The sequence below is a fragment of the Thermobia domestica genome, chromosome 2 (assembly GCF_964235325.1).
Source record: "Thermobia domestica chromosome 2, izTheDome1.hap1.1, whole genome shotgun sequence".
In the NCBI taxonomy this organism is placed as follows: domain Eukaryota; kingdom Metazoa; phylum Arthropoda; class Insecta; order Zygentoma; family Lepismatidae; genus Thermobia; species Thermobia domestica.
The window spans coordinates 249,630,219-249,646,654 of NC_137455.1; the positions used below are offsets into that span (position 1 = coordinate 249,630,219).

A 16,436-nucleotide genomic window follows, 5' to 3' on the forward strand; every position below is an offset into this window, starting at 1 on the left:
AGGTTGGTGCGAATGAAATATCCGCTCCAGATGCATGATTTCCAAAGGTTAAAAATAAAGACTACAATACCTTGTTGAGAAAAACAGTCGCCGTCTGCATGCATACACTTTCGCCATCGCTCAGCCAACGACTGGATTCCATTCCATGGCGAAAGAAGGTCCGCGTCTGGGATGCAAAAGAAGTCTTTAATCGCATGTTGCACCGCCCGATCATCAGGGAAAGTCTTCCCTTCCAAGAAGTGATCGAGACGCCGGAAGAGATATCAACGGAACAGGTGGGTGAGGAAGAGATTTATACTCATCTTGCACAGTCCTTAGCGCGATATTAGAAAATCCATTTTTTTTTCTGTTGGATGCTTTTCCTTAAAATATGTAAAGATTTCCTTCAAGTTGAACAATAACAGCCTCTTCTGTTTCAATTCCCTCCCATTCTCAGTCGGCACAGACACACAATCCTTTTTACCAGCACAAACTCGACTTATATCATCTTGTAGATAAAATTCTTGAACACATTTTATAGTATCATTGCTTACACTTGCACCTTTTCTTTTGCCAGGTTTGGATAGAATACCTTCTGTGTTTCTGATCGTACGTGCTTGTCTAACCATGTATTCAGTTGTTTCAAAATATTCCATAGTCTGTGGTATAGTCCATGAGTTAGGAACTAGAGTCAGTATTTGCACCTTATCCGGGATGGCAGAAACAGCAAATTTTCTCCTGAGCCCCTCCATCAATGTGTCACAGTCTGAACATGTGGTAGTGCACGGCGTTGGAACACTGTGTAACTCATGAGGAGGAACATGTAATAGATCTGCTGCTGTTTGAACACATTTTGCACTTAAATCTAACAGTTTCTTTTTCATGTATGGTGTACGCCTTTTTCTGGATAGTTTCTCAACTTTGAGAGGTGAACACCCAACAGCAGTGAGGGAGGTGTTCAGTCCCTCCAAAGACGTACTTGGTTCAGAAAACTCTATATCTTCAGACTGTGAAGCACATGTATCTTGTTGCTCCGTTTTACCTGCAGTAAAAATATTTTGGTAGCATGTAATGCACACTTTCTGTCCTGGTGCAATGTTCAGATTTGTAAGATTGACTTTACACAACATTTTCAGTGTTATAGTTTTAAGAGATTTCTTTCGTGGTTTATGAGAATGCAAATTCAGAGGGTCACAGCATCTTCTTTGGTTATGTTCATATCTTGTGAGATATTCTATCTTGTGACTCTCACAAATATGTAGTGAAGCAAAGTCACCTGTTTCATTCTGGACAAGTCTTGCTCTTAATTTAAGAAGTTCTTGGTTTTCTGCACTTAAACTAGACACAGAGTACAATGGCTGTATCTCCACATGCTCACCACTACAAAGGAAACAAGTCTCCATTTTTACCCACTCAGACAATGTCAGCACTCACTATACTGTACAAGTTTGGAGTTGTTTCTCATGTAGCTAAGTAGTTTTGTTACTTACCCACAGATGGCAGAACTGAACAATGTACATTCTTCACATATTCAATAGATGGCTCTGATTCATCCAACCTGGGAAAAGAAAAGAAGCAAGTGTACGCCAAGATACTATAAGATGAGTTCAAGAATTTTACCTACCGATATAAGTCGAGTGTGCTGGTAAAAAGGATTGTATATCTGTGCCAGTTGGGAATGGAAAGATCTTGAAGCAGAAGAGGCTATTATTCTTCAACTTAAAGAAAATATATATTTTAAGGAGAAACATTCACTAGAACATTATTGGATTTTCTAACTTTTGCCAGTTACGTTTCAAAGATTGTGTGGCCCTACATATAATCACAATGTCACGTTGGTGCTGCAAACAATTCACATAAAGATTATAAGGATATGCTCCAAAAATTAATTAAAGGGAAACGAAAGAGTACATGTCTTTGCGAAAATACAGACTCTTCTAAAGCGTCAGACAGCAACCAGGTAAGGGTACAATAAAATTGTGACAATTTCATTGTCAGAAATAATACCTTTTTAATTTTTATTTATGTTATTGTGTATGTGTTGATAAGGTGATGTACCAAATTATTTTGTTTTATCTCCTGGGATTCACCGTTTAAAAAATTGTCATTTCGGGTGTTATTTTGGATAGTGTTTTTTGTATATTTCGCAAGATTTTTCTGAGATTTTTGGAGTTACGCATGTAAAAATGACATTTTTGGTTTGTACAGACTTTCCACTTTCAAACAAGACCAAAATCATTACAATTGGTCAAATAATTTTTGAGATATGGCTCTTTTTCTGTCGTAGGGTGTTTTTCAGAAACGGCCAATTTGGAGAAATTCGTCACTTTTTGAACACCCTGTATTTTCTATCTATTAAAAAGTTCTCATATTGCATTTCTGTTACTTAGACCACACTACCTTTCAGTACAAAAAAAATCAGCCAAATCTGTGACTATGAAGCAACAAATGTTCCTTCAATCTGGTGAATTCATATGGAATGACCCCTATGGCTACAAATTCGTTCGCAAATACATACATAATAATGGAGACATGGAAAGCGCGAATAAAATATTCAATTCATTATACCTGGGTACTACTCACTAGGACGTAAAATGAAAACACAACCAACAGAACTCGGAAAATATTGTTCCTAAATAGTAGCACGATGACGACTGCTCTCCATCACGTACAGAGTTCATGAACGCGTTGAAAATATTTCGGCAAAAGCGAGGAATATGCTTGAAAAAGAGGAACAAATGTAGGTAAATGTGTCATAAGAAAAAATGCAAATGAAATGACAAGTGTCTACATGCACTAAAAGATTTTATGAAAAATAAAAAACAGAGAGGCATGATATAACGATTGGGTAAACAAGAAATAACTACCAGAGAGCGGGAACAACATTTTAATATATTTTAGGAATAAAAGATCACTGGGAAAGCACAAGTATAACTAGTATATGCCAGTAACAAAGGATGACATTTTAGACTGTAAAATTATACTGGAAGATGTAAAGGTAGCTATCAAACCCATTAAAAATAACAAAACAGAAGCTATAAATGAAATTCCCGTAGAATTCTACAAATATTCAGCAGATTACAAAAACATATTAAATGCAATGACAAAGTGGTTGAATAAGTTAAGGGATGAGGCACAGCTACACTCTACTTGGGCAAATGGGGTTATATGTAATATGTACAAAAAGAAGCGTAACATTAAATATTCGAATAACTACCGAAACATTACTCTACTGCCTATCATTAGCAAAATGTATACGAAGATTTTAGCCCAACGCACTTAGAATAAATTATGACAGGCACAAGCGGAATTTCGCAAACACTTTAGTACAGTAGCTAATATATTCATGCTACGGACTATTGTAGACCGAGAACTAGCCAAGAAAAGGGAAGGGGAGATTATACGGATGTTTTGTCAATTTTCAGAAGACAGTTGATGACGCGTTATATCACAAACTTCATATTGTAGGAGATGTGACGGTCAATGATAGAATGAATTAAACATACAAAAGGCTGGGTTTTGCGTAAAAACAGGTAAGAGCAAAAGAACTAAACTCAGAATCACACATTGGTTTATCACAAGGTTGTTAGTTGTCACCTAAATGATGTGAAGCTTTCTTTTAAAGAAATGGAAATGCATCCACGATTTATTGAAGAGAAACCTATACCAGTCTTGTTATACACAGACGATTTAACTATGTTAGGAATAATCTTTATAGGGATACCTCGGGCATTCCATAGGGTTTATGAATACTGCAAAAAATGAAGACTCAAAGTAAATGTTAAAAAAATAAAAATCGTAGCACTCAAAAACGGACACAATCTGAACAAAAAGGAACTTCGGACATACGACGGTAAAAGAAATGAATTAGTAAACGCGTTTAAATACCTGGGGGTCACAATAACATACAATGGTAAATGGGCACAACATCAGAAACAAGTACTAGCAGCAGCTAAAAGAGGATTGTTTACAGCAAAGAAGGCATGGTGTTACAGGAGACAGACAGTCATTTATTAATTTGGCCATGCAGATATTCGATTCAATGATTCATCCGATATTAACACATTGAAATGAAGTTTGGAGAGCTAATGGAAAATACGATAAATATATTGATTAATAAATTTAATGAATAGAATCTAGGAATATCAAAGAGAGGCTTTGAACTTCGTGGCACTCTTAGAAACAGGCAGGTTGCCGACCAGCACATCTACGAAAGTACAGAGTTATTACTGATGATTGACCCAATTTCATAAATTCACTGTAGCTTTATTACTGGATATATTGTCACAAAACTTGGCAGGAATATTGAAAAACTCAAAAAGTGCTCTGTGTGTGTCCCTCCTGGCAATTCTGCAGATATTATGTCGATAATCAAGTTCTTCCCACACTCGGTGAAGCATGTCTCTATCAACCCGCTGGAAAGTACTGTTGATGTGAGCTCTCAGTTCTCCTAGACACTGGCTGAGAAGTGTAAACACTGTATCTTCCACATAACCCCACACAAAAAATCGCATGGTGTTAGGTATGGAAAGCATGGAGAACATGACAGGAATTGCTAATCATCATTATCACAACCGATCCATCGATTTTCCAATCCATCGAGAGAGATAGGCCGACTACTTATCTCCCCTTACAGAGACATCCTGAAACTGTAAACTGTGTGTATCATCGCCGAATGGACGTGGCATTTGATGGATCTTTGTTGAACTTCATTCGGAAGTGTCGTTGCATTGTTAGGACATACTGATGATCAAATTCGAGCACAACATAAGCTTTCTCTACGCCTGTCACCATCTTGAATAAATGCTCACTGCTGCGCTCTTGTGACAGAGAATAGAAGCAAACCTGCTACACACAAAAATAAATAAATAAAAAAAAAAACTTTTTGAGTTTTTCAATATGTCTGCAAAGTTTCCTGACAATATGTCCAATAATATGGTTACAGTGAATTTATGAAATCGGATCAATCATTTGTAATAACCCGGTACAAAAAATTAAATACTGAGTAAATTTACGATACAGTGTAACGAACAAACCCTTACAACAGATTTACTTCAGGGCGCAAGAGAAGGAAAGGAATGAGTGTAACTGGATAATAAGTGTTAACAAGACACTTGACGAATTTGGTTTTCAGGAATTAGCGTGGAGAAGAGACATTAATGTACAAGAGGCAGTTAAAATGATTAAAAGTGCTGTTAAGGAAACATCTACAAACAAACTTTTAAATGAATGTAAAACAAAGGCACCATTAGAACTATACTGTAGTAGATCCTACCAATATTCAAATTTAATTCATCAATTTCTATAACATTAAAGAAAATACATAATTCGAGGAACAAACAGAAACTTTGTAAGATTTTTTTCCTTCTTGATTACTTTACTTTCTTGTACTTTGTAGTTGGACAGAAAATAACGTAACTTGTAAGAAATTTTAGCAATCTATACAACAAATATAATCTTGATCGTAAACATTTTCGTTTCCGTTGCATTCTTCTAAAGTATTAAATAATTTCAACCTAGGGAGAAAAACTCTGAATTGACATATCTAATTCAAACTTTACACGGGCCTCGCTCTAGTGACGGCGATCCCGCAAGAATAATCCGATCACTATATAGCAAATATAAAACAAAGGGGAAAGGAAACAGATACTAACTTCTCGACGAGTGGCAGAAGTGGGAGGGGAAGGGTAAAGATGGAACAAGGAGGTACATCTTTTGCGATGGTGTGGAATATGAGAGACGCGCCTTTTCTTTAAATGTGAGGAATACAATCATCCATGGGACGAAAATTTTCTTAAAGTATACCAGGACAGTATAAGTGGAGAGCAATCTATACTAGCACTAAAACAAATAAAAGAACAACTGAAAACTAGCAAAACAAATTCAGCTGACGCAGTAGAAGAGAGGAAAGGCGCTTCGGGAAAATAATAGTCACCATTTACCCTGACGGTAATAAATGATACAAAGTAAAGGCGAAATGTAAATGCTTTGCACGATGATAATAATAATAATAATAATAATAATAATAATAATAATAATAATAATAATAATGTATGTACGAAGAAGAAATGAAAAAGAAAAATAGAGTATAAAAAATAATATGTAGGGCACACATAATGTAACAAGAACACTACTTTTGTATTATATGTTCCATTTGCAAAAGCTAATGTATATCACAGGTGTCATGGACCTACGACATATACACAATAAAACTAAACACTAGGAGTGTATAGCATACATTTTCATTCTTTGGAATACAATAATTAAAAAATACCTCAATATTGAAAGTTCCTTTTGCTGCAATTCTGATGGTTTTATATTGAAAAGCAATTCTTCGATGTTTCTTTGGAGTTGTTCTATTTGTTTTTCACTATCTTTATATCTAACCTGTGCTCCTTTCTGAAAAGAGATGAAGAAAAAAAAAGGTAAGAGTCAACACACTGAACTTTCTCGCTCCAATTCCTTAAACTAAATCATGTTATGCAGCAGTTATTGATGAAACATTTTCTTATGAAATACGAACAAAATTATGTCTTCAGAAAACTCACATTCAAAAGTAAATTACCACTTTTTTTTTTTTTTCAAAAGAAGTTATTTACATCATATATCAGTGTTATTAATGAAGTACTTCTTTAAAATGTAACAAAATCGCACAAGTCGTATCTAACAAGGGATCATTCCGATTTGATGAATTCAATTGCTGAAAATGATTGGTAGCACTGAATTCAGCATTAAGTTTCTTAAAAGAAACAGAGAAATCTTTTATATTCCGCTCAAGATATACATTTTAATCAAAGCAGCGTGATAAAAACACAGTTCGAGACAGGTGACAATTATATTCCGAAGTTCAATAGAAACGGTTCAATCGGTATCTGTGATGCAACTCTACAAAAGATCGCTTCCATTTTTGCATTGAACGGAAAATATCGGAATATCGCAATATAGAAATCTGAAAAATATCGAAATAATTGAAATAATGAAAAAAAATCATTCGATATATCAAAATATTGCACAGCTCTACCTTCTCATTCTATGCAAGAAAAGACTGATATTTAGTTTAGTATTTTTTCTAGAATTTTCCTGATTTTTTCATAAATTTAATAAAGCAAATGTTAATAAAGTCATTCCCATTGCACCTTTTGTTAACCCTCCCAATGTTCCTCAAGTTGTTCCCTTTGCGTCATTTGTTACAATCACCTTCCCTTAACCTTGTTTGCTTTACATTTATCTCAGATGTGTGACCCCTTCGACCTAAATAATCGTCCTATCTACACATTCAGGACCATTTCCGCGTGCGTATTACTTGTCTAGCACTACATTTTTCCCTGGTGGTGGAAAGTGGAACTAATATTTTTTTCCAGTGTAACTCGCTTCTGCATGGTCTCATTAACATATTTACCAAATTTCAATGTAATACGTTGATTACTGCCCGCGCTGGACCCCGTGAATGACGGCACTTTAACTGTAATCAGCCTGTATTACATAATAGCCACAGAATCTCAGATTTCGTGTTTGCTGGAAAGAAATTATTGAAGAACATAATTGTATAACCTTCATTAAATTTTTTTATAATTTATTGACTACATGACCATCTCTTTTCCGAAAGTCGTTTAATACTGAAATGGATATTAAGCACGTGAATTGGTGTTAATATTACAATTTTTATTATTATTTTACACACATTTAAATTTGGGATACTGAAAATTGTCCGGAATAGAAATCCTTATGAAGAAACACAAACAAAACAAGTTGTACGGACAATAGCAGTTATTTTTCACACACACAACGCCTGATTTACTGTGTTGGAATGTTGGGAACATTCACTTTAACATAAAATGATTCAATTGACTTCATGATCACTTGACCTATCTTATGCTTTATTCGAGTATTCATTCATACATATTCTCTTTTTTGATTCTTTAAAAAAAAAAAGTAACCCCACAAGATAAGTTAACTTTTGCTTCTTTATTTTCGTGACCTTTTAGCAACAAAAATGTGCATGCGCTAATAGGAATACCTTCTCCTTCCGCAGATAGAATTTCCAATGCCCAAATCGTTGCTGTATGTATCAGACTCACACCAGTTTATATGCCACATTTTACACCTCCAACTTTAGCGAGTAGAGAGATCGCTAGATATTTGTTGTTGTTGACAAAGGAAAGCTCCTCCGCTCACTGACATTAAGTGTTCAATTTAAAATTACTTAGATTGTATTTATCTTTTATATCAGGTAGCCGCATGTAATTGCACAATACATCATGTAAATTGCCGTGTGCTGTTTTATCGGAAAATATCTTGCTCGAAGAAGAATGACGACGTAAGAATGTGACAAACGTTGCTTTGAGCCTGAGCGAGAAACTGAGATTGTGTAATTAATTTCGAACGGTTGGAATATCACATAAATGAAAGGAAGTATTTTCCGTAATCCACTAACTTTTGAGTACTTTCTGCATTAAAATAAATAAAATAAATTGTTTCTTTATTTAAAATATATTGTATTCCATATAAAAGAAACACAATAAGACATAAAAAAAGAGAATTCTAGACTTTTCATTAAACTTGGGTCGGAATTTACACTGGTCCTCTTTACAGTGTAACATTCACTATACGTTGTGATATATAACTATCATACTATATTATATGATCGCATGCACCCTCTGATTGTTTCATTTCTTTCACGAAAGTCAGCTATTGAGTGATTGTACTTTTATATGATTACATTAAGCGTTGCCCAAAACGAAAATATCTTTCGATGTCCATCTTTGGAGTGTGAAATAAATGATAGAGGAAAAAGGTTTCAATGGACTGACTCGTGCTTTGTTTCCAATCCTATCTAGTGTTTGCCAGAAATATTTCGAGTACTATAATTGTAACACTAATGGGTACATTGGTAAATTAGTAAAATACGTAAGAAATGAACACAAGGATAAACAAAGTAAAGAGCAAGCGGAAAGGTTTAAAATGTAATTAATTCAATAATTTTTTGGCCATACTTTAGTGTAATTGAATTGGAACTCTCCGTCACAACTTCCCATTAACACCAAAAGTTTAGCAATAGTGTTTGTAACTAAAACACTCCACGATGAATTTGTCCAAAGGAAGGTAATGCTTCCTTCTTTCGTATCTAGAAATAAAGTAAATTATGATACATTCCACTAGCGCTGTTTCTAAACACTGTATTACATTGATGGATAGTATATATACGAATATAGGTACAATACTCACTAAATCATGTTTCGATTCAATGAGAGATTTTTCTCTCTGTAATAGCAATTCTCTTTCTACAGCAACTTTATCTTCTGCCTCTCTCACGTGAGTTTCAAAGGAATCTGCTTCTATTTTCAACACTGAAATTATATTGACACAATGTTATAAAGAATTACAAATAATTATGGATTTCAGTACGTTAAAGCACTTACAAATATATACTGCAATGTTACAAACAAGAACCTCTCACTGATTTCTCTTTTAATGAAGATCTAATCGTTCTGCGACAGCATTACAAACACAATTACAAACAGAATGTTTGCCCCATGTCAATTACGATCAAATTGTCTTTGTTTCTTCTTGAATCATGACTAAAATTTATCTCCACGAACTTCATACAGACTTTTCTTTTCCTTTTTGCGTGTACGTTATTGTGTAAGTTCCTAAAAGAATTATAACATCAAAAGAAGTTTTGCATTTATTTAGATGAGTAATTGTCCTATATATAATGTGTGCTTTTTATAATTCAAATTAGATCACATATCTATCAGATAAGAACTATAATAGTAGTCTAGTCCAAGAGTGAAAAATGGAGGACTGATCAGAGAACTGAACAAAGATCTCTAGCTTACCGTACTGCTGCGCTAACCACTACACTACCAGTCTGCTTCCTGGACAGTTACACATTTTCATGCTAGAAGTCGATACATAGCCATTTACACCATGCCCAACCTCCTGCTGTGTTTGGATTTTTCTTTTTACTTCCATTGAATACGCACGTACGAGGAACATAGTGAGCGAAAAATATGTTGCTTTTTCCATTGATCATATAATACCTAATTAAATAGTCATACGTGTTCATTAGTATTGACACCGAGTTGTCCAAGCACAGTACGGTATGCGAGATCTGAATGGCTTGAGCACGACTTTAACTCTCTGTTGCCCACTGCTTGTTTCACGTAACAAACATTACTTTTGGGGCCGCAGTGACTCAGTGGTAGAGAGTTCACCTCTGGTGCTTGAGGTCCCTGGTTCGATCCCAGCTCGCGCCAAGTGAAGTTTGTGGTGAACAAACACCGTGTTCGTGGGTTTTCTCGGGGTTCTCCCGTTTTCTCCCACTTTATTCATTCCAACATTCCATCAATTTCTCATCATCACCGTCTTCTTTAGCCTAGCTGGCATAACGTGGTACGTAAAACTCAAAGATTTCATTTTTCAACAAATATTATCTTTACCATTTTCTTCTGTTACATTTTATTTTGTTAAGGAGCATATTGATCGAAATGATAATAGGGTTTGGAATATCGGTATTACAGGACATCGACTTCCTTAATATGACCTAATTTTTCGATTATCTATCATTATTTTCAGAATTAAAATTAGTACTAAATATTAATCATAGAATTTACTTTTAAACTTTAGAAGAAAAAAAAAATGAATCCGATACGAATTTACGACTTTTGTAAAATCCAAATTTCGTAAGTTTCCAGTTTACTGCGTAAAAGCATTTAATTTTGTCATGTTTTTATAGCTACTTTGCATTCCAACACAAAGCTAGTCTAAAGCAAGGTTTCCGCTTTATTTTAAACTATGTAATTCATTACTTTGTTCAGACAAAATGTGAACAAAAATTCAGTACATTAAAATAATTGTCCGGATAATAATTTTAATAAAGAAGTACATAAATAAAATACAGGTGAAAACGGTCATTAACTGTTAATAACACATTTACTTAGAACAAAGCTTTGTATTTCAATCATAAAAACCTAATTCTTAAGCAGTCTATTTCAAATTGAACGTATATTCTAATTTGAATGGTTGTCGTACAGTTCACCACCAAGACTTTATAAAATAGGGATCCAAGTTTGACAAGGAATTTCAACCATATTTTCTGCTACTGGAATCGAACAGGAGACTATATGCACAAAAAATATGTTAACTACTGTCTAGTTGTTATTTTTAAGATACTATAACTGAATTGAAACTACTGCTACCAAGGTATGAAAGCCAGTTTATACTTCTTTCCTGCAAACTACTCAGCAGATTTAGCATCAAAATATTTTCAATACTTAACACTCTATAGAAATACAATGAAAAAAAAATTGGAAAAAACACAAAATGTTTACAAAGTTTTAAAAAAAGGAGAGGGAAGGAAAGAAAAGAAAAGAAAATTACTGATTTTGCGGTTGAAATAAATATTTCCTCACCTGACCTTCTCAAATTAAATTTGGAATCTTAAAACTGAATGTATAAATGAGAAAAAATATTTTAGTAGTTTATTTAAGAATTAATTAAAAGTTTTACCTTCAATATCTTTTATTAACATGCTCTTTTTCTTAAGATGTTCCCTCATTTCAATATCATATTGTTTCTCGATATTTTTAAGATCTTGAATTAGCTCCACTCCAGAATCAGCTTTGAGGAACTCGTTCACTATCGAAGAAATGCCTTCAAAGATTGCCAGACAGTCTTCCTCAGCCATTTCCAGTCCTCAATCCAAGTCTATAAAATGCATATTAAAATGTCAACATATATCAATTACATAAAAATTCATGTCTGTTTGGGGTGAATCTTAATACAGATAACAATTTAAAATGAAATCAAATTCTTTTGGAAAGTAAATGGGTATCATGTCAACAAGCGCCCTTATCGAGCAAATCACCAAAGTGAAAAAGGATGCACCTGCGACCAAACTAACGGAGTCAGTGTGAGAACTCGTGTCATTGCAAAATGGAACACAAATGAAGCAATGCGTTAACATGAAATTTTGCTACAAATTAGGGAAAACGGCGACGGAGACTCATGGAATGTCATTACACGTACAGTGTGTTGAAGTTGTGAGTAAAAAAAAAAAAATGTATTTCTGCCAGTTTGTTTATTACTTCGTCTGTACTCAAACGACTCGCTTCTTCTCCATGAACATAAAACAGAACTACACTATTCAGCCTAGCTTCAATCATAGTGGAACGCACCTATGTTTTCAACCTACGTAGAGATGAAAAACTTCTCTCTGGTGTATCAGCGGATACAGGAAATTCTAAGTAGTACGTTTATGTTAGGGAACCAGGTACTGTCATACTCTATCAAACTGTCTGTACCGGTTGTAGAACGATCACTCCTGTTTCTGAAAGGGAGTCTCCATGCTTCATATTCAACTTTGTCTTCACAATTAGTTAAGTTTTCATCATAGAACTTAACGATTTCAGAAAGTCTATTTCGATCAGACTCAGTGTCGCCAAAATGTGTCGGTATTAGAATTCCCAAAGGTTTAGTTACAAGTGATTTGAGTTCTTCTGTGCTAATTTCGGATGGAGCAAAACAATACACACTGACGGCAAAGAATCCAGTAATTTGTGATTATATGATATTAAAGGGAATTTCCCAAACTACTCTTTATTTTGAGTTCTATTCAAGGTTCCCACAAAAAAGTGAAGATCGATTTCCGTCACGAATTTTGTTTACCCTGACATAAATTCTTGAATATAAATGGGAAGATATGGGGTAAGTTCTATCATACATTTTGTTTAACGGCATCCTTCATCCCCATAGCCGTCCAACACACTCCTTTAATTACCATTTACATATTTGTTACGTTCAATATGAGTAACTGTTATTTACACAAAACTGAACATGTAAGTATATAATAATATATGTATGATTAAGTACCACATACTTTGACATTGCTTTTTTTTTTTTTTTTCTTGAAAAAACAATAAAAAGCAATATAACATGCTGTCAAGAATACATTGCCAACTCTCCCTGAGACCAAATACTATAGTCCTAAAATGAAACCTAAGTTTTACATTCCATGGTTATGTCGGCTAGGCTAAAGGAGACGGTGATGATAAGAAATCAATTAAATGGTGGAACGAAAAAGCATATATTCTAGAGCAAGGTTGCAGCACACATCTTCAGACAAAATAATTACTCCACAGCAGTTGTTTGATTGATCAGAGAAAAATGCGCACAACATGAGATTATTGGTACACAGAGCAAACGATAAAACAACACTCTCTTTACTTGTAGGTGGAGATGCAAAAAAGCCGGCTTTTTTGATTCGATGGTTTTTTTCACATAAAAAGCCGGCTTTTTTGGGAAAAAAACGAGAATTTTGGAAATTTTGGCTTTTTTCAATTTCATGATTTTTCTATCTAAATAGCTTTCTTATAGTATATTCTATAGTTAGATAAGAATTCCATGACCTGAATGTGATATTTCGCTCTGAAATTCACCATCAACATGGATGGAGCACATGTTTTACGAATTAAAGCTAACATGAAGAATGTAGTATTTGAGGGTAATTTTAGAGGCTATTTAACTTTATTTTAACTTTTGAGTTATCGACACCTTTTTTCTTCTCTAGTTTGTCATCCGTGTTTCATTTCTAAGAGCTTTTAGTACTCTAGCTTCTAGCGCAAAGGTTAGCAACTTGCCCGTTTTTCTATTTATTCGTCAAAGCGTACGTTTTCCAATATATCCGTCAAACCGTACTTCCACATTTCTGTTATACTGTAGCTGTGAAGTGATTTAGCAATAATTTTCCGGACACAACCTTGAATACCAATCTATACAAATAATCAGTAGCGGATTTAGAAAAGTACTTTAGGAGGGTTTTTTCTGATTGTTTCGTTTCCTAAAAAGTCCTAATTTTATTTGGGGGGTGCTTGAAGTTTATGAGTACAGGCATAACTAATATTTCGTTTCGTTTACATGTTTAGCAATAATCTTCCGGATACAACTTTAAAAATCATTTTATACTGAGAATCAGTGGCGGATTTAGAAAAGTATTTTGGGAAGGGTTTTTCTTGCTAAAGTTTATTTTTTTTTAAAACATTCGTAATTTTTATTTGACAGAAGCTTAAAGTTTATAAGTAAAGGCATAAATAATAGATATTTCGTTTGTTGCAGACATTCCGTAACTTTCGGGAACGGGCTTCAGTCCGAAAGACCGCCCCCCTAACCTTCGCAAAACCGTCACTGCTGGTAATTAGTAATAATAACGATTTAAAAACAATAAGAAAGGAAGTCGCCCAACTCACAGTACACGCACTATTTCTACATTCACAGATGGAATGAAGAAAAGCTTTGTCAGAATGGTCGAATGCTGGTTGAATCCCGGACTTCCCGATAGAAGCGCAAAAGCTAATCACTCAGTCATGTTTGTTGTGCAGTTGTATTTAGCTTAACTTAAATATATTCCGTAGTCCTTTTTTTTTGGGGGGGGGGGGAGTTCCGTAATGATATGTTGAATCCCTCTTGTTAAAAATTCAGAAAACTTGAGGATTGGGTAAACTGTGATGGTGGTTCTATAAAACTTAACTGTAGAATTTCAAGAATATACAGAACCAAAAGCTCTAGATGTGCAGCCTTTAAGTGTATCATATAAATCTAAGTATTTCTCTTATGTTTTATTTTAATTTTATTTTGTTTCAAAAAGAGGGCATGGAATAGTTTGAAGTAAAAATACTACATACTATTTTGCTAGTTATTTGTGTATTCTTTTAAAAGAAGTGTTTACTTTTAGGGTTGGCTGGTTTACACCAACTTTTTTTAATAACTGGTTTAAACCACAAAAATAAAAAGAATGAAAAATGCGAATCGTGTGAACTTCATGGTGATGTTTCCAGATATCAAACCACCTGCAATAGTTTTATTTCCCTTTCACCTTTTAATCAAGGTGTCCCATGTTCAATTCTCGGTCGAACCACAAACCTTTTTTCATGCGTAACCCAAGTAGCGGTTCGGATGTCAGTTTAAGCGAAAGTCTTCTCCTTGATAACCTCGGTATTTCGTAACGATATTAAAGCCTAAACATACGAAACAAACCAAATTGTATATTTCTGCATGCCTAAATGCCTGTTGTTTTATAAAGAAGCCAAGGTTGCTTAAATATATTGATAGGAATTGGCAAAATTTATCGATTGCTTACGTAGCTTCCAACATTAGCTTGGATTGGACTTTCAATGATATCTACGTACTAAATTTGTAATTTAATACCTCAGTTTTAGCGTACTGATTATGGTACGTTGACCTTTAAATTTTACATGCAAAGCAATAACAGGATTTTCCCGTTATTGTCTTACATTTCAAGTAATGACGGGATTTTCCCAATGGCTAGGGCGGGAGATTCTCAATTTAAGCAATTTACTGACCGGACTTCTTTAAGCTTATGGGAGTTCTTCCAGCATAACCCCGCTGTTGCATAATAACACCAAGGCGAAACAAACTTATTTCTGTGAATATGTAATATAAATACATAAAGCAAAAAATCTAAATCAAAAAAAGCCTGGTTTAAACCAAAAAAGCCTGGTTTAAACATCCCCCCAAAAACGGGTTTTTTGCATTTTCAAAATCAACCATGGTTCTTGCCAACTCTGCTTACTTTTGTATATATCGGAGGTTAAAAAATTCTGATTATATACATTGGTTAATCCTGTTGAATTCATAATGTAAATATGTTGAAGAAAAATTGTTTGAAATATTTTTCGACATTCATAGTTTATTTTCAATGTTTTATATTATTATCAGCATCAACCACTAATTAAATGATTTTTTGTGTTATAGAGAAGCGATACAAAGTCTGTTTTATCAATTTAAAGCAGTTTTTTTTTAAAAAAAGCCAAAATTTCCCAAGCAAAAAAGCGAAGCAGAAAAAACCGAGTTTTTTTCCAAAAAAGCCGGTATTTTCCGAGCCCTTGCATCTCTACTTGTAGGTGAGTACCATTTTGAAATATGCAACATTTACTTGTTTCAAGAGGATTTATATCACACTTGAAAGATTCTTACATCATATCCACCCATTTCCCGGCGAGAGCTCATGTGGTTCGGATTCCACGTTAATCAGTAGGTCCACGTCTCATATAGCCTCACTGCTGAAAGGGACGCTAAACTAAAATCAACTGAACATATCCACCCATTTAATATGGTATTTTTTAAGTCTGCTAGGTTTATTACTTTGTAACTCCTGTTCTCGTAGCCACCACAACATGAAATTTACGCAACAGATGAACACCATGACACTAGTCATATGTTTGTTTGACAATCAAAAATGCATTTTTTCAGATATTAAAGGTTAAAGGACACTTTGACCCCAAAAAATAACAGAAATGGTATGTTTTTTTTTTTTTTTTTTTTTTTTTTTTTTTTTTTTTTTTTTTTTTTTTTTGGACAGTCCTTTACCTTTAAAACAAGCCTAACATGACGTTTCTATTTATATTAGGAGCGAATTTTTTTTTTTTTTCCATTGAACA

The 16,436-nt window shown here is 34.2% G+C and overlaps 1 protein-coding gene across 5 annotated transcripts in view; it reads right to left on the minus strand.

Annotated features, from left to right (window-relative positions):
• LOC145678438 (uncharacterized) overlaps positions 1 to 16,436 on the minus strand; it is a 50,995-nt gene that overhangs the window by 29,663 nt on the left and 4,896 nt on the right. For all 5 annotated transcript variants that reach the window (XM_081748560.1, XM_081748562.1, XM_081748558.1 and 2 more), the window contains exons 2-4: positions 11,491 to 11,688; positions 9,205 to 9,326; positions 6,254 to 6,378 (exon numbers count right to left, since the gene is read on the minus strand). In XM_081748560.1, coding sequence (XP_081604686.1) covers positions 6,254 to 6,378; positions 9,205 to 9,326; positions 11,491 to 11,668 — 425 coding nt within the window. In that variant the 5' untranslated portion in view covers positions 11,669 to 11,688. The remainder of the gene's footprint in view (positions 1 to 6,253; positions 6,379 to 9,204; positions 9,327 to 11,490; positions 11,689 to 16,436) is intronic.